Source organism: Oryzias melastigma, linkage group LG3, assembly GCF_002922805.2.
Source record: "Oryzias melastigma strain HK-1 linkage group LG3, ASM292280v2, whole genome shotgun sequence".
Classification (NCBI taxonomy): domain Eukaryota; kingdom Metazoa; phylum Chordata; class Actinopteri; order Beloniformes; family Adrianichthyidae; genus Oryzias; species Oryzias melastigma.
In genome coordinates, this window is record NC_050514.1 from 34,430,220 (window position 1) to 34,451,846 (window position 21,627).

At 41.5% G+C, this 21,627-nt stretch overlaps 1 protein-coding gene across 1 annotated transcript in view; it reads right to left on the reverse strand.

Annotated features, from left to right (window-relative positions):
- Positions 1-3,557: 3,557 nt before the first annotated feature.
- LOC112160557 (anoctamin-9) overlaps positions 3,558-21,627 on the reverse strand; it is a 29,433-nt gene continuing 11,363 nt past the window's right edge. The window contains exons 9-25 of the mRNA XM_036217418.1: positions 21,026-21,160; positions 20,138-20,231; positions 19,011-19,071; positions 18,853-18,935; positions 18,465-18,569; positions 15,693-15,851; positions 15,457-15,493; positions 15,019-15,130; positions 14,207-14,261; positions 14,040-14,137; positions 13,782-13,966; positions 12,614-12,766; positions 12,375-12,519; positions 12,186-12,299; positions 5,276-5,369; positions 5,088-5,200; positions 3,558-3,904 (exon numbers count right to left, since the gene is read on the reverse strand). Coding sequence (XP_036073311.1) covers positions 3,871-3,904; positions 5,088-5,200; positions 5,276-5,369; positions 12,186-12,299; positions 12,375-12,519; positions 12,614-12,766; positions 13,782-13,966; positions 14,040-14,137; positions 14,207-14,261; positions 15,019-15,130; positions 15,457-15,493; positions 15,693-15,851; positions 18,465-18,569; positions 18,853-18,935; positions 19,011-19,071; positions 20,138-20,231; positions 21,026-21,160 — 1,777 coding nt within the window. The 3' untranslated portion in view covers positions 3,558-3,870. The remainder of the gene's footprint in view (positions 3,905-5,087; positions 5,201-5,275; positions 5,370-12,185; positions 12,300-12,374; positions 12,520-12,613; positions 12,767-13,781; positions 13,967-14,039; positions 14,138-14,206; positions 14,262-15,018; positions 15,131-15,456; positions 15,494-15,692; positions 15,852-18,464; positions 18,570-18,852; positions 18,936-19,010; positions 19,072-20,137; positions 20,232-21,025; positions 21,161-21,627) is intronic.

The window sequence follows — 21,627 nt, forward strand, 5'->3', positions numbered from 1 at the left end:
GTGGGGATGGCCGGGCGCTCTCCCCCTGAGTACATTCCATCACCATCCACCTCAGCGAAACATAAACACTCACCTGAGCACAGGTGTTAGCTCACCTTAGCACTAATAGTTTTTGTGACAGAATGAAAGTCTTTATCTGAATGGGTTTGTATGATGGAGCGTGTGAGCTGCTGTTACAGTTGCATTGAGTACATTATGATTAGTTTAAATGTAGAGACTATTTTGGCCAACAAGTGTGTGTGTAAGTACAGAGTGTGTGTGTAGACAGGCCCCGCCCATTCTAGTTTATCACTTAGTCCTGGTTGTTTTATGATGTTGCTTCCCTCTGTCGCCATCTCCCCCCTCCCACCCCCCTGCCTTTTTTCCGTCCGGTATAAAATAAAATAAAACATAATCAATATAAAGTTTAGCATGAAATACAACAGGGGTTTATACTCAATAAATCCCTGTTGTGACAGTAAAATCTGCCCAACACAAGAAGCTCTCAGCCCACATCTGTTGGCTCAGCTGTTGGACAGGACAAGTTAAAAAAAAAAAAAAATGATTAGAATAGAACTGCGCACTTGGGTCCCAATAAAATGTATCCAATTGTTACAATCATTAATATGTTCCCTTATAAATTTCTAAATCCATGTGGTCAGTGTTTTATTCTTGGTTGCACTGACCCGTAGGAAGAGTTAGAGTTTAGAAATTTAGCCTTTAATGAACTTAAGATCTATGCATGTGCATCTTGGCTACCTGTAAATATGTGAGATTAACATCAGCCTTTATTCTATCTGGACACTACTGGAAACATGAACTGCTGGTATTTTTTTTTTTTGCACAGTTTCGGAGGACTGTTCGGAGTGTGGAGCGGCATTTCCGTATTCGAAAGCCGCCTTCGCCGGCTCATGCCGTCCTGAAGCCGCTAAGAGATATAGTTCTCCCAGGAGACACTGAAAAATATAGCTTAAAAATGCATAAATTGCATAAACTGAATATACTTTTTAAAATTAAAAATAAAATGAAATGTTAAATTTTTCAGACAAAGTGAGAAAAAAACATCTTAATGCTTCTGAACAAAACATTTGTGAGAATAAAACTGAACTTGTACCAAATCATTCTTTTCATCACAGTCATGAAAAACCACAGCATTTGTTTTTCATCAGTTGGTTTAAGAATTTCATCTTCTGGGAATAAAAGTTTTCATGATATTTGCAGTTTTTTTGTTTCAGCACTAAAACTCAAATATTTCATATTTCTGTTGGATTTCAGTATCATTTTTACACAAACGTATCGGTTATTGAACGTCTTTCCTTCTTGTAAAGTTTCTTTAAGCTCCTCCCTTTTCACTAGAAACTTCAGTTTCTGCGGTTTGAAACAAGTGTAACAGGTTGTTTAACAAACCCAGTTTCATATTGACTGACTGACCCCGGGCTTACACCACCAGCATCACGGCTTCGTTGCGTGCGCCCTAGTCTTTTTCTAACATTAAAAGTGCGAGAGGAACTTCCACTGCAAGCGTTCACGTCCTGCGTCTGCGGACTGACCTCTGTGTCGCTGCAAATCTGTTTTGTTTGGTTCAAATTTTGACGGACGCCGCAGCTGATCGTCATCACCTTCTGTGAAGTTGGGGCTATTCACGACTTAAACCGGAAACCACGCAAACGAATTTAAGTGCATCCGGTTTATTTTCAAAATAAAACAAACTTTCCGCTGAACTCGTCGGTTTCAGCGTGTCGTAAACATTATGTAATTTACGTGTTACTCAAAGTGTGTTGCAGCACAGCGTTGTCAGTCATAGCCATGGACGATGAGAAGCTGATCATAGAGATCCAGCACTACTCTGTCTGAGCTGAGCTTTCACAGGCTGTGGCTGGAGCAGCAGCCGGTGTAAGCCATCGGATGTAGCTAGTCCACTCCCGCGACGCAACGGAGCCTTGACGCTAGCTGTGTAAGCCCGGGGTAACAGTTGGTTCTTTTTCAAATCTCTTTCCGTCTTGATTTGTGCTGTTTATCAGAAGCCAAAGTTCTTCTGTGAAGTTTTAAAAAAAAAGGTTTCCTGTTTTTCCTTTTACAGCTCTGTTGGCATCCCTTGTTTGAGAAAATCTACTGAAGAGAAGTAAGGAGCAGTGATTTCTTAAGGTGGTTCATTGAATTATAGTTTTCAGGAATGTCATAGTGGTAAATTAACCATAAAAACACTACTAAGGTAATTTGAAGTCCATTACGATTTGTATTGAGTTTAAAAATTAATTTGTCAGTTGTGTTTACTCACTTTATTTATCATCTTTAAAACCCGAAAAGTTATATAATTTTAAAATGGACCTAAATTTTAATTCAGAAGTTTACATATTCACCCCACAGTAAGCTGCACAAAGCATAAAAATGGTTATTAAGTGTGACTTATCTCACCAGATTCCTCATATATGTACACATGAGCTCTCTTAACCCTTCAGAATCAGGGCCCTATATCAAGTTTTAACCACTTTTTAATCCACTTCACCCTCACCTATGTGACACCAAGGTCGAATCTGAATTCTTCCCATACTCCTCCTGCTTCTCCCTACCCCTCCAATTGTTCAAATATGTTTTTAAGGGCCAACCCATCCGACACTAGGATACAGAGCCCTCCATGTCAAGGGTTAACATCACCACAGAGGAGTGCATTTCTTCACGTGAGTGCGCTCTGAGACACAGAAGTTTACATGTAATGTAATGACTTTTTGGTGTACCATGACCTTTCTAAAGTTATAAAATAGATGTTATGTATTTCCGAGCGCTAGTAGCTCCACGCTAACATAGCTGACCTCAAGTATTAATGACATCATCGAGTGAGAGTAAAGTCCAAATTTGGAGACACTATTGTTAGGTCCAAATCACCAATAGATATTAAGGAATTAAAAAAACACGAACCAGTCCAGTAAGGTAAGCAGTGAAGGGGAACGGCAGAGAGACAAGATGTAAGCTCTCAGTCTGCAGCTCCGACACCCCCCCCCCCAGAAATCGAGCCCGATTACGTGTTAAAGGACTCGATCGGAAATCATTATAACTAAAATCGTCATCAACTGAAATCATTATAATTCAATTTTTGTCAATTTATTTTAAAGAAATCGTGATAAAATCGAAACTGTGAAATAAAGTTGAAAAAATCGTGGTTTTCTTTTTTGCCATATCGCCCAGCCCTACTTAGCCTTATCTGAAACACACTTAAATAGTACTTTTGAAAACTCAATGCTAACTGTTGATAGCTACAGATTATACAGAAGAGACAGGAATCAAAATGGTGGAGGAGCAGCATTTTATGTGAAGGAGAATATCGTTGCAACTCTGAAACCAGAATTAATGTGCAGCAATATTGAAGTAATATGGTTACAAATGAATCTTCCATATAGTAAACCAACACTGGTCGGATGCTGTTACAGACCACCTAGTTCCAATGCAGAATTCCAGACCACAAAGACGACCAATAGTTTTCACACAGCATTTATTCATAGACCAGAAAGAAAAAAAGGTTTAACATCAGAGCAGACTTTCCAGTGAATATTTTCCCACAGAAGATCTCCTACATCGCAGGTCCAACACCAGAGTTAAAAGACAGGATTGTCTCAGATGAGTTGACATTTTTACTCACCGGTCTCATTATCTCTCATATCTTTCAATGTTGACAAAAACATTTAACATTAACATCTAGAAATCTTGGTTTTATAACATTTCAAATACAAAATTAAGTCGTTATCAAATGTCTCAGTGTCAAAACTTAAAATGGAGAGAACATTACAAGTGTAATTCCATTACCATATAAATGACTTAAAGCAAATCAGAAAAAAAGAATCCTCATTCTAAATTGGCCAAGATAGAAATAACAAATCTGACGTCATCTGTGGAAGGTCAGACTCCAGTTGGTTTGGGTTTGGTTTGGTCTCTGAAATCCAAGACACAACAGGTTTTAGTGTGTTTATTGCTATATAATGAAACTTAATGAAACTCTTGAAATGAGTCTAAACACTAAATCATACACACAATTACATCAAAAGTACTGGACAATCTTTGGCTTAAAATTTGGATGAGCCTTTATTTGTCCAGGTAGGTCGATAGAGAACAATTTCTCATTTCCAACAATGACCTGAGTACGCATCAACAAAACAGAAACAGCACGATGTGCAATAAGTTACATGAAGGTACAAACATCTCACATCAAGGCCTACACCCAAAAGAATCTAATATATAAAATGTACATCATATATTCATGAATATTCCAAAGGTTTTTGAAAAGTGTCAATATATATATATTAGTAGTTCACAAGTTGCAGAATTTGTCTAAGAACAAATATAATCCAGTTAATTTTAGAAAACATAAATATACCAGTTATAGAATAGCACCATTGACATAAAAGTGTGACCCATGTCCAAACAGATTTAAGTATAGAAAATATTCAAACAAATATAAGAAAAACTTATTGCGAAACAGAAATTAAATAATTTTATGGTTTTATGTAACTGTCATGGTTCAACCTGCTACTTCCCTTTCCAACCACCAGAGGGAGCGCTCACCTGAGTTTTAACCACACCAGCGCCTCAGTATTTAGTCTGGCTTCTCACCTTGGCTCAATGCAAAGTCTTGTATTGCCCTGCATACATTCTGAGCGTTATTCCGATGCCTGTCTCTCTGTGTCCTGCCTCCTGTCTGCCTCCACGCCATGTCTCAGCCTGTTCCTCCATTAAAACCTTGTTTGCAGATGGATCCTGATGCCTCTGCCTCTTCGTCACAGTAACTTATTTATATCTTTAATTGTTTTAAAAAAATGTTTAAATGTCGTTAAGTGACTCACTGACTCATAAAACTCAACTTAATTTGGTAAGTTACTCATTAAAGGAATTGAGTTTACCATCACTAAAGAGAACGCATTCGGTTGCATTCTTAATTCTAGACCCCTTTGTGACTTTAAAATGACAGCATAAAGAATCCATAATGGACAACAGTTCTGAAGCACTTTGAAAAGCTCTGTCTGTGAAGTGTTTTGTTTTTTCAGAAATGTTGATGAGGAACACCAACGAGGCTGCAGTGATGGGACAGATCAAACTTTGGTGTGTCTGGTCGGACTTACTCAAGCTCTTCCTTCAGTTGGTCCAGCTTCTTTTCCCGCCGATCATTCTTCACCATCAAGGAATCGCTGGGAACAAACCAGGCTACTATGGACTTAAACACCAGCAGGAGATGCTGCACAGAAACAAACACGTTAAACACTTCCGAAAGATTCCGTCAGCTGTTCACTGAATTATGTCTGAGACAAACCTCAAAGACCATGACAAAGGCCAACCGCGCTGCCAACACCAACCAGAAGTGACTTGTCAGAGAATGATCTTCTTCACTTCTGAAGTCTCTGAAGCTGCAGACACAAGATAAGACTTCAGTTATCACACACAATTCCTTTGTTGCAGAAGTATTTGTAGAAAAATCTCAACATTAGATTCGAAATGGTTTATTTCAATCAAAAGAAATGTGCAAAACAATCATCAGAAGTTTACATCCATAAAGACATGTCAAACACAGGACATTAAAGGGGTCATACCATGATTTTCTTCAGCCTTTCAGAGTGAACTATGTACATATGTATGATCATACATCACATTGGGTACACTAAAAACAAATTATTTATGAAATATGAGTCATTTTTGTGGACCGTTTTAATACACCGAAGTGAAATGACTCCATCTCTGAGGCTCCGCCTTTCACTCCTTGTCGGTCCCGCCCATTTCATGACGTCATCCTTGAGCCTGTCTCCTCAGCCTCCAGCGTGAACAAACTTTGTAAACAAAACCAATCGACTAAAGATCTCCTCAGTCAAGAGAAAGATGGATGCGCTGCGGTCTGAAAAAGCTTGTCAGGATTTTTACCTTTTTCAGACGTTTTATTTTGCTGATGGATTTTGAGCGTCTCCATGAAGGCCAGGTTCAACATTTTTACTGCTGGTTTGAGGAATCCTGCATGACGGTTACTGGAGACTCTACAGGTACACACGCTAAAAACACGTCGGTAGAATCAATGTGGATCAGGTTAAAAGTTGTTTTATTGAGGATGAATTCCTTGCTTGAAATAAACCATTTCATTCATTCATTCATTCCTTGGAGCACATTTTAATGAGTTTCTGTGTCTCATCGTTGTGGTTTTATGACACTGATTTTAAAAGAATTCTGTTGAACTGCAATAGAGCTTTCACGGCAGGAGACACAGAAAAGAGAGTTATAGTTTTTCAGTGTTAAAATAAACGTTCTAACAAGTAAACAGAGGGAACGATTATTTCCTTTTGGATAACATGACAATCTAATGCTCGACATTTGTCTCACGGATCGCCTCATTCCTAACGTGTTTACATCTCGTGACTGTCGGGTACGGTAGCCGTTTTGGTTCAGTTGTTCCGCTCTCGGTTCGTTTTATATTCAGACTGAGGAAGCTCAGAGAGAACAGACGTTCAGTCCGATTGGAAACAAAGTGAGGCTACATCGAATGATTGGTCAGAGAGCGGTTCTGGTACAGGAAGTAGTTATCTCCTGCCACAGCTCCACGGAGACGGTGGGTGTGTTTTCGTTGTACACTGTAAAAAGTGAAATATTTGATCAATTAACAAAAGTTCTGTACTTTGTTACATTTGAAAATAACAGTTTTATCAAATTAAAGTTTTAGGTTGAGTAAATTATCAACTCAGAATTTTAAACGAGTTAAACTGATCATTTAAATGAAACAAATTACAGAACCTTTTTTAATTCATCAAATGTTTCACTTTTTTTGTTGTAGTCTGGGGGCGGAGCTTGCAGAACAGACTTTTCCTGGAGGGAGCTGTTGGCATCGATCTTACATCAGCACATTTCCAACCGCTCGTTTTCGTGGGTATGGGAGGGGCTGCTGCTGACAGTGCAGATTTTTAGAGGATTACTCTTAAATGACGCTTTGGGGTTCTTTATAGTGAGGAATGAACAGTAAAATGCATTTAAAAAATCAAAAAGTTGAATTTTCATGGTAGGACCCCTTTAAGAGATTGCTCAAAAGGGAGTGGCAGGAAGCGAATTAATATGATCCCACCCCGGCTCGACTATACCATTTCCTTTACGTATATTATCATTATTCGGTTCAGAACTTAAGATCAGATATTAATATTTTTCCAACATAGATTCAGTTTAGTAAGGATCTTCAAGTAACAATAAATTCCATGACTTCTTCTTTTCCTTTGGGCTTTTCCCTTCAGGGGTCGCCACAGCCAGTCAGTTGCCTCCATCTAAGCCTGTCTTCAGCATCCTCCACTCTAACACCAGCCACCTTCATGTCTTCATTCACAGCATCCATAAACCTCCTCTTTGGTCTTCCTCTAGACCTCTTTCCTGGCAGCTCTAGACTCAGCATCCTTCTACCAATATATTCACTGTCTCTCCTCTGAACATGTCCAAACCATCTCAGTCTGGCCTCTCTGACTTTATCTCCAAAACCTCTAACATGTGCTGTCCCTCTGATGTATTCATTCCTGATCCTATCCATCCTGGTCACTCCCAAAGAGAACCTCAGCATCTTCATCTCTGCTACCTCCAGCTCTGCTTCCTGTCTTTTCTTCAGTCCCACTGTTTCTAGTCCAAACAACATGGCTGGTCTCACCACAGTCTTGTACACCTTTCCTTTCATTTGTGCTGAAACTCTTCTGTCACACATCACACCTGACACTTTTCTCCACCCATTCCAACCTGCTTGCACTCTCCTCTTCACTTCTTTTCCACACTCTCCATTACTCTGTACTGTTGACCCTAAATACTTAAACTCCTCCACCTTCTTTATCTCTTCTCCCTGTAACCTCACTCTTCCACTCTGGTTCCTCTCATTCACACACATGTACTCTGTCTTACTGCGGCTAACCTTCATTCCTCTCCTTTCCAGGGCAAACCTCCACCTCTCTAACTCCACCTCCACCTGTTCCCTGCTCTCACTACAAATCACAATATCATCTGCAAACATCATAGTCCATGGTGATTCCTGTCTAACCTCATCCGTCAGTCTGTCCATCACCATTGCAAACAGGAAGGGGCTCAGAGCTGATCCCTGATGTAATCCCACCTCCACCTTGAACTCCTCTGTCACCCCTACAGCACACCTCACCACTGTCTTACAGCCCTCATACATGTCCTGCACTGCTCGGACATACTTCTCTGTCACTCCAGACTTCCTCATACAATACCATAGTTCCTCTCTGGGCACTCTGTCATAAGCTTTCTCCAGATCTACAAAGACACAGTGGAGCTCTCTCTGACCTTCTCTGTACTTCTCTATCAACATCCTCAAAGCAAATGTTGCATCTGTAGTGCTCTTTCTTGGCATGAAACCATACTGCTGCTCACAAATGTTCACTTCTGCTCTTAGTCTGGCTTCCACTACTCTTTCCCACACCTTCATTGTATGGCTCATCAGCTTTATTCCTCTGTAGTTACCACAACTCTGCACATCTCTCTTATTCTTAAAAATGGGCACCATCACACTTCTCCTCCATTCCTCAGGCATCTTCTCACCACCTAAGATCCTGTTGAACAACCCGGTCAAAAACTCCACTGCCATCTCTCCTAGACACTTCCATACCTCCACAGGTATATCATCAGGACCAAGAGCCTTTCCACTCTTCATCCTCTTCAAAGCCCCTCTCACTTCACCTTTACTAATCTTTCTTACTTCCTGCTCCACAACCGTCACCTCTTCTACTCTTTGTTCTCTCTCATTCTCTTCATTCATCAACTCTTCAAAGTATTCTTTCCATCTTTCCATTACACCACTGACACCTGTCACCACATTACCATTCCTATCCTTGATCACCCTAACCTGCTGCATGTCCTTCCCATCTCGATCTCTCTGCCTTGCTAGTCTGTACAGGTCAGTCTCTCCCTCCTTACTACCCAACCTAGCGTACAAGTCATCATAAGCTCTTTGTTTGGCCTTTGACACCTCTACTTTCACCTTACGCTGCATCTCCCTGTACTCCTGTCTACTCTCCTCAGTCCTCTCAGTGTCCCACTTCTTCTTAGCTAGTCTCTTACTCCGTATACACTCCTGCACCTCCTCATTCCACCACCAAGTCTCCTTATCAACTCTCTTTCCTGATGACACACCAAGTACACTCCTACCTGTCTCCCTGATCACATTAGCTGTAGTTATCCAGTCATCTGGGAGTACCTCCTGACCACCCAGAGCCTGTTTCAACTGTTTCTTAAAAGTCATGCAACAATCTTCTTTTTTCAGCTTCCACCAGTTTGTCCTCTTCTCTGCCTTTGCCCTCTCTTTCTTCATCTTCTTCACCACCAGAGTCATTCTACACACCACCATCCTGTGCTGTCTGGAAACACTCTCACCAACCACTACTTTACAGTCACTGATCTCCTTCAGATTACACCGTCTACACAAGATGTAGTCTATCTGTGTGCTTCTACCTCCACTCTTATAGGTCACTCTATGTTCCTGTCTCTTCTCAAAGAATGTATTCACTATCGCCATTTCCATCTTTTTTGCAAAATCAACCACCATCTGTCCTTCTACATTCCTCTCCTGGATACCAAACCTGCCCATCACCTCCTCATCACCTCGGTTTCCTGCACCAACATGACCATTGAAATCTGCACCAATGACAACTCTCTCATTTCCAGGGATGCTCATCATCACTTCATCAAGATCCAACCAGAACTTCTCCTTCTCTTCCAGCTCACATCCTACCTGTGGGGCATACCCACTAACAACATTGAACATGACACCCTCCATTTCTATCTTCAGACTCATCACTCTATCTGACACTCTTTTTACCTCCACAACACTCCTAACAAACTCCTCCTTTAGGATAACTCCTACTCCATTTCTCTTCCCATCTCCACCATGATAGAACAACTTGAACCCTGCTCCTAAACTTCTAGCCTTGCTACCTTTCCACCTGGTCTCCTGGACACACAGTATGTCTACCTTTCTCCTCTGCATCATGTCCACTAACTCTCTACCCTTTCCTGTCATAGTTCCAACATTCAAAGTCCCAACTCTCAGTCCAACACTAGTGACTTTCCTCTTCTCTCTCTCCCTACGAACCCGCCTTCCTCCTCTCCTTCTTCCACCAACAGTAGTCCAATTTCCACCGGCACCCTGTCGGTGAACAGCACCGATGGCGGTCGTTGTTAACCCGGGCCTCGACCGATCCGGTATGGATTTCGTAGGTCTGATTCGCATATTTGATTTGGCAAGATTTTACGTCGGATGCCCTTCCTGACACAACCCTCTGTATTTATCCGGGCTTGGGACCGGCACAATGATACCCTGGCTTGGGCCCCCTCGTGGCTATAAATACAATAAATTCCATGACTATATAAGTAAATATGACTATTTCAGACGTTGTCATTGAATATGCAGATCTATTATCAAAATTCAGACAAAATGTGCTATTTTACATTAGAAACTAATCACTAATATAAATCAAGTATCAAACACCAACAAAAATAGGTATGTATACAGATTATTTTCCGTTGGAAGAGTCATTAATGTAAAGTATCATAGGAATGTATACAGTTTTTTTCCCCCTTTTTTAATGTTTTTTAAAGAAATAAAATATTAAAATAAATCAGGTAACACAATTAAAAAGAATGTACAGATCATTATTATTAGAACAGTAGTGTTGTTCAAGTATTTTTAATTCTTAAGTCATTAATGTGAATCAAGTATTAATAATCACAAGGTTGTGCTCATTCTTTCCATTAGGAAGTCTTTTTTTTAACATAAACCACACCTTTGGAGTCCAAGTGAAGTAGATTCCCAAGGTCAAATATTCTTTTTTTTTTTGCAGATCCAAAGCCGTCCTGGTTTGAACAGCTTTTACACTGACAGCTGATAACACTGTGAAGTGAGTGGAGCTGCAGATGTCTGAAATCTGCTGAAAATCTGGGTCAAAGTGGATGTTTAGAATTTGTGCTGGACGCAGGTGTCATATTTTCATGAAATCATGTTCTCCATATTTCTCCTAATCATATTTTGCTCCTTTAAATTGCTTAGGTGTTTGTGATCAAGCACTTCTCAAAGTCTTTCATGCTTTTAACTTTCAGTACCTTGGTGTCCGGGGGACCTAGAGGTTTAACGAGGATCCTGGAATTTGAAATCCATGTGCTGGTTATCTCCTCAGCATTCTCCCATGCTTAGCCAGTTCCTTTAGACTAATGGTGGTTCAGATAGACCGCTGTGCTCGTCAGGACTTTTTTTGTTGCATCAGAGCTGTCTTGTGCTTTTAATTCACAAACCTGATAAGGATCACTGGTTTATCTGACTCATTCCTTCTTGGAGAGGGTAGCAGGTCTTCAATGGAATTTGTATATAAGAAAATTCCTTCAGTCCTTCGACGGTGGACAGGATTTTATGTCTGTCATTGGACATCAGTTAAACTAAAAAATCATTGATAAAAAAAAGTTCAGCGCACTGTCTTGTGGGGTCCAGATGACCCCACTCTCAATGTCAACACACCTAGGATAGCGGAACAACATGAGGAATGCTCCGACCTGAGGCTCTGTGATGTCACCTGAGGCTCTGGCAGCTCCACTAGCTTCTGTGCTAGCATTAGCTCCCTGAGGCCTCGCTCTGGGTTTCAGATGAAATCCAGTGTGAATGACATCATTCATTCTTGCTTGTTGTTCCACGTCGCCAACTCTTCTCTCCAGGAGGTCAAACCGATGATCTTGTTGTTCATTCCTTGCTCTTTCACGTCTGATCTCTTCCACGAGTTCAGTGAGAAGAGCTAGTTTAGATTCAAATGCCAGCAGTGGAGCTAACTTGGTTTGGAGGTCTTCGAATGTCTTTTTCAGCTCAGCTACTTCAGATGGGTCTTGGTTTCTCATTGGGGCCTTGGTGGTTATCTCTCTATATTGCAGAATTACTACCTTTTCTGTAGAAATTCGGTGATATTTCAAGATTGTAATCGCCAAAAGCTATGGAAGCTGGAGAGAGCTCTTGAAGCACACGTCTGCTGGTGACCCGGAACCAGAAGATCATGGTCCATAGAATTAACCAGTTATTTTTAGATGAACATCCTGGTATTTTAAAGTCTGCACTCTGTATGTACTAGCCCTGGATGCTCACACATGTGTGTGTTGGAAGATCGAAACACAAACATGCCTTACTACAGTTCTGTGCCATTTGTGCACAATCGTTCATGTCTTACCTGCATTCAGTTACATTGAAGAGATGTCTTTGTTCTGGAGAAACAAACCTATATGGGTTGGTCTCATTGATGTAGGCTGTCGTCAGACTGCTGTTAATGTAACCACTCATGCAGCTGCAACAACAGAACACACGATGGTTTCTCAGAGAGTCCGTCTGCAGAGTGACATCAGTCATTTTAGAGACTTACTGTGTGCCGGCCTCTCCCAAGGCACACGGGCCGTATCCATAACGGTAGACGAGGCGAGGGACAAAATCAGACGTGATTCCAATGACTAAACCGTTAGTAATCACTGCCAACACTCCAATAGCTTCTAGGACATTCGTCCAAATACCTGCAGGTAAAAAAAAAAAAAAAACACGTAACTTTGACAAATACAAAGACACACCAAAACCCTATGATTGAGATAAAACCAATGCACAGTTTACCCATGACGTTGGTCTTTTTGGGAATCAAGCGTCTTTCCAGCCGGACCATCTTGATGGCTTCCAGACGGATCTCAACGATGTTGTTGATCAGAGCCATGAGGGGTGCAAGAGGGAACGCCGCCACAAATAAGGTGGTGAAACTGAACTGGATCACTGCAGAGCAAAAACCAGAGTCAGTGACACAAAGGAATCCAGTTTGATGTGTAAATTTAAAAAGCAAAATAAAAAACATTCAAACAGCAGCAACAAACTAAATAGGCTCCACATACACTCCAGTCAATGCAGTGAAGGCAGGTTTATAGCTGCGTCTTTGACTCATCGTCCATCTCTTCACAGTCCTCACTATGGCTAAGCTGCTTTCAGCTTTTATTTGTAAGCTAGGATGAAATGGATCAAGGGAAAATCAGGCGCTCACTTTCTTCTTCTTTATTTATTTATTCATTTTTTGCTTAATCTTTAAGAAAAGCAAATCCTATTGGCAGGATCAAGCAGGCATCCCAAGGAGCCAGTGAAGGGCGTTGGGGGGATCCCCGCCGTCCGCTCAGGTTTCTGATAGACGCCGGCACTGGTGGGTTAGCGGCGGTGCACGTCTCGCAGGCCCCTGGTCTGCGGGTTGGCCTTGAAGTGCATGTTTCTGGGCAACACCTGTGTAGGTTTGAATCCCTCGGTCAAGACCGCGTACCCGACAACAAGCAGGTGCTGTGGCGGGACGTCTGGGTCGATGTCTGCCACGTTTCTGTGTGGAAGTACCATTCGTCAAAAAGGGGTGGAGCCTACCCACACACACACACACACTCAAATGTTACAAACATACCTGTTGGCTCCACAAATCTTGACAAACAAACATGTCGACATGTACACAGTATAACTACAGCACACATACTCATGCATACAAAGCACTACATGTGATTGACAGCAGAGTGGAAAGAAACTGAGTATAATCTGACCCTGCTTGGTTATTATTCAACAAAATGAACTAATAACTTCATACATGTCAGCTACATGACCAAAAAAAGTTCAATGAATTCAACAGCTTGCAGATCAGCTTCATGCTTGTCTATAGCAAGCGAAAAGTATCATAAATCCCCAGGAAAAGGAGCATAAAGAACGGCATTTTGGATATACTTCTTCCACTCACAGACATGCTGATGTTCCAACGTGGACTTACCCATCTTCAGAATCACATTGAACAGACTCAGATCATCCAAATCAGCCAGCTGGTAGTTATTCTGCCAGTCTTTCAGCAAGCAATCGTCACATTTCTCTTTCCAACAATTCGTGTGTTTATTGCTGCTATTATCAGTCTCCCCACTCGCCTTTGTGCCCTTTCTTTTAAACTTCTTCTTCAGCCAGCTGTAAAGGATGAGCACAAACATGTTTTTCTCTGAGAGAGGTCAGACTTCAGAAGTTCGGAAGAAACACTTACGGGATGACGAGCCTGGGGATCTTGTTCATAACCTGTGAGAGGGTCATGATGACGCCCATCTGGATGGAGAGGTCTGTCAGACAACCACTGGGGTGACACTGAGAGACACACAACACACAAGTTAACACAACGCACTTCTAACTTCAGTCCAAACCCAGTCCTCTTACCTCCTCCAGTCTGAACCCTGCGATGCGAACGTAGTTTCCAGGATGGCCGTTTATTCTGTCATAACATTGAAACAAGTTTATTAAAACTGTGACAAATCAGTCGCCATTTTTCCATGATATGGATGCCGCCATTTGGAGGTTATTAATCAGCGATTGGTCCGGGTCGGTCTGAATCAATGTTTTTATGACTGTTGCCAATCAGGAGTCAGGTTGTTGAAGGTCCACACCCCCTCCAATCTGTCAGTCAAACATTTTGAACATTCAAGGTGGGGGCCAGTGGACACCACAGGCTTTTACTGAGGCATCTGATTGGCCAGTTTACTTGAATAAAGCAATAGAAGCATGTACATCGCCTTCAACCCTTCCGCTCTCCTTGGTTTGTTTACATTAAAAATGGGGTCATCTGGACCCCACAAGACATTGCGCTGATTTTTTTTATTTTTAATGATTGTCAATCTTTACTGGTGTCCAATGTCCACATCAATGTAAGGGTGGAGTCATCTTGACCCCAAAGATAGCGGAAGGGTTCATTTCAGAGGTGAAATCTTGCTAAAAACAAACAAATTAAAAGGAAGAGTACTTCGTGGGTTGTCTATCAAGGATTAGTTTTAGGATATAACTCCTAAGATAAATGAGAGATCACTGTAAATGGGTTCATATATGTGTGTTGAATTTCCTTTTTTTATTTTAAGTTTGTATTTCTTTTTCGTTGATCTGAGTGTTGAATACATATTTATATATTATTGATAAGCATGTTGATTTTGTTAATGATGATGACAACATGATGATGACATCAAAAGGTGGACTCATACCTGCCAAGGAAGAAGGCGATGTAGAAGAGCGAGGAGAACAGAGTGAAGAACTGGAAGGTGAACATCATGATGGTGAAGGTTTTGTGTTTTTCACAGCGTGAGTTTGGGTTCACTGGAGGAAACACAGAACACTTAAAAAGAAGTCCTGAGGGTTCTCCTCTTGATTATTAAATTTTCCTTCTACAATGCTTTCTGTCAATATAGCATACACTTTCTCTGCTATGCCGATGACTCCCAGCTCTTCCTCACCACTAATTTCCCTCTTTACAGCAATCAAATTCTGGTTCTCCTCCACAACAGTATGATAACATACAGCAGAATAAATAAAACCATCAATTCCCATTAGGAATGAGTCATTGTGATGAGAAACTTTATAGAGATTCTTTATGATGAGGATCACATCATTTGTATGGATCTGATATCACTGACGGATCTTACCCAAGTTAGACAGCTTTTTCGACACAAATCTGTTGAACTGCAAGAAACAAACAGAAATACATTTCTTCAGCTCCTGAATCATTTTAGAATGACAGAAAATATGTATGAAAGCTAAAAAAAAACAAAAAAAAACCCTCAACTCAACACAAGGTAAATATCAAATCCTTCTGGTTGGTCATTTATTGAACTCTACTGAAGACAGGAAGTGTCTGAACTGATTGTGAGCAGATGCAAACCTTAGTCATGGTCTGGATGGTGATGAAGTGCACCACAGCTCCCAGTACCATAGCCACTGTGTTGGCATAATCACTCAAAAACTCCAACTCAGACAGCAGGGGGGCGGCTACGACACGAAACACCACAAAAAAAAGAGCCAGTCCGATTATCAGCAGCACCTGCAACACAATGAAGGAATTGTCATTCTTCATAGTCCATCCAGATTGGGTCCTTAGGCAAGACCCTTGACGCTGCTGCCTCACTGGGTCCCTGTGCCCCTCAAATACAGGGTTGGGTCAGGAAGGGCATCCGGCATAAAAACTCTTCCAAATCACTAATGTGAAAGAGTGGGTGCTGCTTTGCTGTGACGATCCCGAATGAGATAAGGCGAAAGGTGAACAACAGCATAGTCCAACAATAACTAAGAAAATTTTAATTTACAAAAAGTGGCCACCACCCACCGAAGGCCAGTGTGGGGGCCACACTGTGAATGAAGCATTAAGGGTAATTCCTACCACAACAATTGCTGAAACCAATGAACTGGTTTACACTTAACCAGCAGTGATCCTTGAAATGCTTGGCTATAAGAGTAACCATTGGAGAAAATAATGCCCACAACGGATGCAACGGTTGGAGGCTAAAATCAAGGCCGGTCAGAGGGACGTGAATCAGTTGGCAGAAGCCCAGAGAGAGTGCCTAAGAGATACAGCCAGATTCCATTCCTGAAGCACTGGAAACTGCCAAACAAAGGCTCCTGGCCTTGAGCATCCGCCTAAAGAGATACACGAGAGACAATGAAGCCAGACGGATAAACAGGCTGTTCACAAATCAACCTGCAAAAGTGTACACTCAGTGGCAGGATCAAAGCAGCAGAGCAGACCCACCAAGGCTGGAAACTGAACGGTACTGGAAAAGTATATGGGAGAAAGAGACGGCACATACCAGCAATGCTCAATGGCTGGACTCTCTGAGGAAAGAACAGTGCAACCTCCCTGAACAGAAACCAGTAACCACCACAGTGGGAGACATCCTAGAATGATCCTCAGGTATGAAGAACTGGACAGCATGGGGCCTGACATGATACACGCCTTCTGGCTTAAGAAACTCACGGCCCTCCACGAGCGCCTGGCAGCTCAAATGAACCAGATGCTAAGATATGGGTCTCACCCTGAATGGCAAGCGGAAAGTCGAACGATCCTGTGCCAGAAGGATCCCTCAAACGGTGCAGTCCCATCCAACTACCGGCCAATAACCTGTCTCTCCACAACATGGAAGCTCATGTCGGGCATCGTTTCAACCAAAATACATAGACACATGGATCAATTCATGAGCAACACACAGGAGGGCATTGGTATGCCTCGTTTCCACCGAGTGGTCTGGACTGGACCGGGCTGGACTGGACTTTTTAGCGTTTCCATTACAAAATGGTACCGGTAAGCAGGTCTGACTGGTACCATTTTTAGACCCGTGTTGGTCATAGGTCTATTGGAAAAGAGAACGGACCAGGCGGAGCTTCTGTCGCCACATGATGTAACCCATTGATTGGTGGACAGGATTTACGACAACAGGAAGCCTCCAACCAGAGCTTTTCCTGACTCAACATCAAAAGTTCTGTCCTCTTTTCCGCTTTTTCTTCTACCTGGTGTTGAGTTTTTCCTGCTTTGTTTCCCAACCGCTGTTGGGGGATGCAGAAGAGATATTCTCCGGGCCGTAGAGCTGCTCTTCCTCCGGGGTTCTCCTCCGTGTTCGGAGCTTCAGAGGCAATCAACAGTTACGCATTGCCAGTCATCAAGCTGAATGGCTAGAGAGGGCTGGCCTGCAGGATAGCACAGAACAGCGGATCCTGGCAGCACAGGATTCTCTTATGGACTTTTTTAAAGACCTAATACAAGGATGTCCCATGTTCTTTTTTTCTCCACCACTTTAAGGTTTCGGTGCATTATTTATAGGCTCAGGTGTTGTCACCTCTTAACGAAAAATAAATACCTGTTAATAAATGTATTTCAGCAGCACTGGTATCAAGAGAATTTACCTGCAAGGGGATCAATAACATTCTAAAAAGTTTAATTTTTGTCCAGTTTCTTAAATGAAAACAGACTCGCTCACCCAGTTGAATTGACGTTTCGGGACTAAAGGTATGTGCCTGTGTTCCCGTGACATACTTTTGACTGTTTGTTAATGGGGAATTTGCTATGGAAGACAAATTGTATTCAAAACAGACTTGCAAAACTAATTGTTGTATTAGTATTTTTCTGCAAATGTTGTGCTCAAAGGATTAATTTATGCACAACTTTGTCTTCATGAATATATTTCTTTTTGTTATCTTAACTCATATTTTTCCTCCTTTTTATTGAAATTTCCTGCATTTATCTTTGATAAACAACATTTATTCACATTCTCCGTGTGTTTACCGTTAGCAGCGGCTCTAAACGTCTTACTTTGATGGTCAAACACTGTGCGCTTCTCTGTCAAAGTAACCCAAGGTGTGACTGTGTGTGATTGGGAACATATTTTCTGCCAATCTGATGATCAGTCCTGGTTGTAGCCCCACAGAGGCTAGATTGGGCTCTGGCGGCCCCGAAAGCAATAAAATGGGTTAAGAAAATGGATGGGGTCCCAATACCCACAAAGGTTGTTTGTCCCAGTTTTAGAAAGGTGTATCTTCAGTGAAATCATATCTGGTTAAGATTTTAAAACTAGTAGATGACAAGAACACATTCTAGTTCTGTCTGTATACATTCATTGACTGTGAACTCATTGATTAGTCCAGAGAGTGTGAATGTGTTCCTCACCACAAGAGTACCCACGACCAGGACCGCGATGTTCCGTAGGTAGGAATGTTTGAAGTTTTTGGGTTTGCATTCTTTGTCATTGACAATCTCCAAAATCAGTTCCTCCTGGAGACACAGCAGATGTTACAGACAAACAAATCCATGGAAGGAAACCGACATGGAGTTATCTCCCACAGTGAAGATGATGATCTACACTAAAGAAACAACTGCAAAAGACCGGTTTATTGTTCAATATCTATTTTAGGATGTATGGGACATGGGTTTTTAGTTTATTTGTGCAAATGCTTTCCCTTTCTTTATTTTTGAAAAGCACTAAATGTTAATGATTTGTCAACCCTGCTGGTGAAACTGTGAGTTAGTTTAAATAAAAATGGTCAGAGACTCAAACCTCTTCTTCACACCAGTTGTAAACCTTCCATTTGGACACGTGCTTCGCCCGATGTCTCTTCCAAAGCTCCAGTAATGTAGTGGCTGAAACCCCAAGAGACAAACCATGAAAACATCATAACAACCAAAAATACAGACACGTCTTAACGAGAGACTTACCCCAGATGGCCATGACAATAGCAAAAAGTACTGTGCTAATATTGTCAAACAAATAGTTGACCTGTGGGAGAAAAGACAGACAGAGAAGGTTCCACTGATTTTACTCTCAGATTCCCAAAGTCTTGGTTTAAATGCTTAATTACTGTAAGTCTCACATTATTTGGTTGGATTTAGCCTTGATGTCGAAGAAGAACAAAACATTTTGAGGTTCTAACAGCTGCTCATGGGGGAGCGTGCCCTGAACAAGTTCAGACCAGTAGCTCAAAACTAGAAGTAAACCAGCTAGTTATGCTAGCCTTCTGTCATATTTAAATAGGCACTTGGATCTTATCACTACATAAGCCAAACTGTATTTACAGCAGATATTTTCCAATATATTTTTCTTCACTTGAGTTTCTTTACATACTTGCTGTCCTGTGATGGACTGACAAATTGTTAAGGGTGTGTCCCGCTCTCACCTATCAAAAGCTATTACAGGCTCCTGCAGCCCTGTGACCTCCAAAGGTATTAACCGTGTTAGGAAAGTGAATGGATGAATAAATAGGTACTTAATGTGGGTTGTGTTTCACTTTTTGGAATTCACAGAAACTAAGTTATTTTACTGTCTTTTACTTACTTCCACCAAACCCCACAAGAATTCATGGTATTGAAAAAAATATTGAGACAATCTGGCGTAGAATGTTGGTAAAACTGTGAGAAGAAATGAAAGTTTGTCTATGGTGGTCGTTTGGTCCATTTGTTCCACTCTGAGCACGGAGCTTCCAGCTGAGGAGACTTAGAGAAAACTGGAGCTCAGTCTGATTAGAAATGAACCGAGACCACCTCAAAAGGTGGGTCCAAGAGTCGTTCCTGGGTCCGCTTGGGCTGAAATTTGTTCCAGCTTATCCTGGGAAACGAACTCTGGTTCCCTTTAACACCGCAGTGAGAAGATTTTGGCTGTTTTGTTGTGTTCTTCTTCAGCATAGACTCTAGCATCTTCCCACCTTTCTTGCTTTTTTCTACTATAATTCCTCAGTCACAGCAGCCTGGAAGCCTGTGTGTAAAAGTCCCATCTACATTTATTTATGTAAACCCTTTCCCAAAAGCTGCTGGCGGAACACAACAGAAGAACAAGCGATCAGATTCACCTTTGCATAGGTGCAGGTGTCATTCAGGTTCCATAGATCACACCTTTTGTCACATCGAGGACACATGATGATGTTGGAATCACACACCTCCTTACTGGAGATCAAAACAGAAATACAGAAAAGTTCATTTGCATTCAAAAAAACTTAGCAGACTACATGATGTTCAGAACCTTTGCACACGCAATTATGTTTTCTTTTATTTTGAAAAAGGGTAAATGATGGAAATAAGGTTTTTTTGACATGTTTCATCTGAAATTCTTTCCCCACTGAGGATGTTTCAAACTTTCCTTGGATTCTTTATGCACAATAATATAATATTTTACTTGGGGTGCCCAAACCCTTCGCTCCCCACTGTTAGCTTCCACATGATGGTAGCTTCTAGAAAGATGAGTTCAAGTCCAGTTACCGTGACTCAACTTTAATCTGGATGAATGGAAACCTTCACCAACATGAACTACCAAAGTAAAATGGAGCTGGGTAATTGTTTCCACCCACAAGATACTCAGATATATTCTCTGCAACATCACTGTTACATAAAACGGCGCCATTAACAAATGTGCAACTATGTTTTTGCTATGTGAACATATGAATCCAGTCATCAATGGTCCTAACCTTAAACTCTTTGAATCTAAAGACTGGACAGAACTTGGCAGATTCACACCAAATCTCATCATTATCTGATTTTTATTGATATTATTCCCAGTGGGAACAAAGTGGTTTAATAATTGTGAGTTAAAGTTTTGGCTAGGTAAAGAGTCATTGAAATTGTAAAAATGTTTGTATGCATTTTAGGGCAAACCGAGACGGTGTCAAAAGACTTACAGCGTCTCCTAAAATCTCACTGCGAGACATGCTTTGGTTCGGTTCACACACGTGTATCTGACTCACATGAGAGGGTGGGTGTTGAAAAATGCGATCCCAAACAGGAAGACCACCAGACCCAAAGCAGCAGCTGGGATCAGAAAAGTGGTGTACCAGCCCAGCCACAGGTAGTACAGCGCCACCTTCGCCCCAAAGTATTCCCTGCAAAAAACCAAAAAGGTTTCAACCAAGAGTCTCACTTCAAATGTCATTTAATCTAAGAGTTCTAAGACTGAATGATTTTTGACACAGTAAACTGAACTTTTTGACAAATGTTTGTGATTTCTGATTGTAAATGTTGGGAAAGTGTTTTAACATGTAATCAGTCTACTGTTGTGTACTCTCGTGATCAAACTTTAGAGGACAATAAATATACTTTATTTGCTCCTCGCCACCTGCCTGAGCTTGGCGCCGGTCCCGTATGTAGGAGGAGCTACCAGCTCATGTTTTTAGGGCGATCGCTATATGGAGCGGTATATGCGGATTCCTCTGCAACACTTTATATTAACTACAAACTATGAAGTCTTAGTTCAGCATTAGTTAACACCAGTGGCGGGCCGTCAGGGCCTGCAAGGCCTTCTCTGCTGGCCTAAAAATATCTGAATCACAGACTGATATTAATTATTATT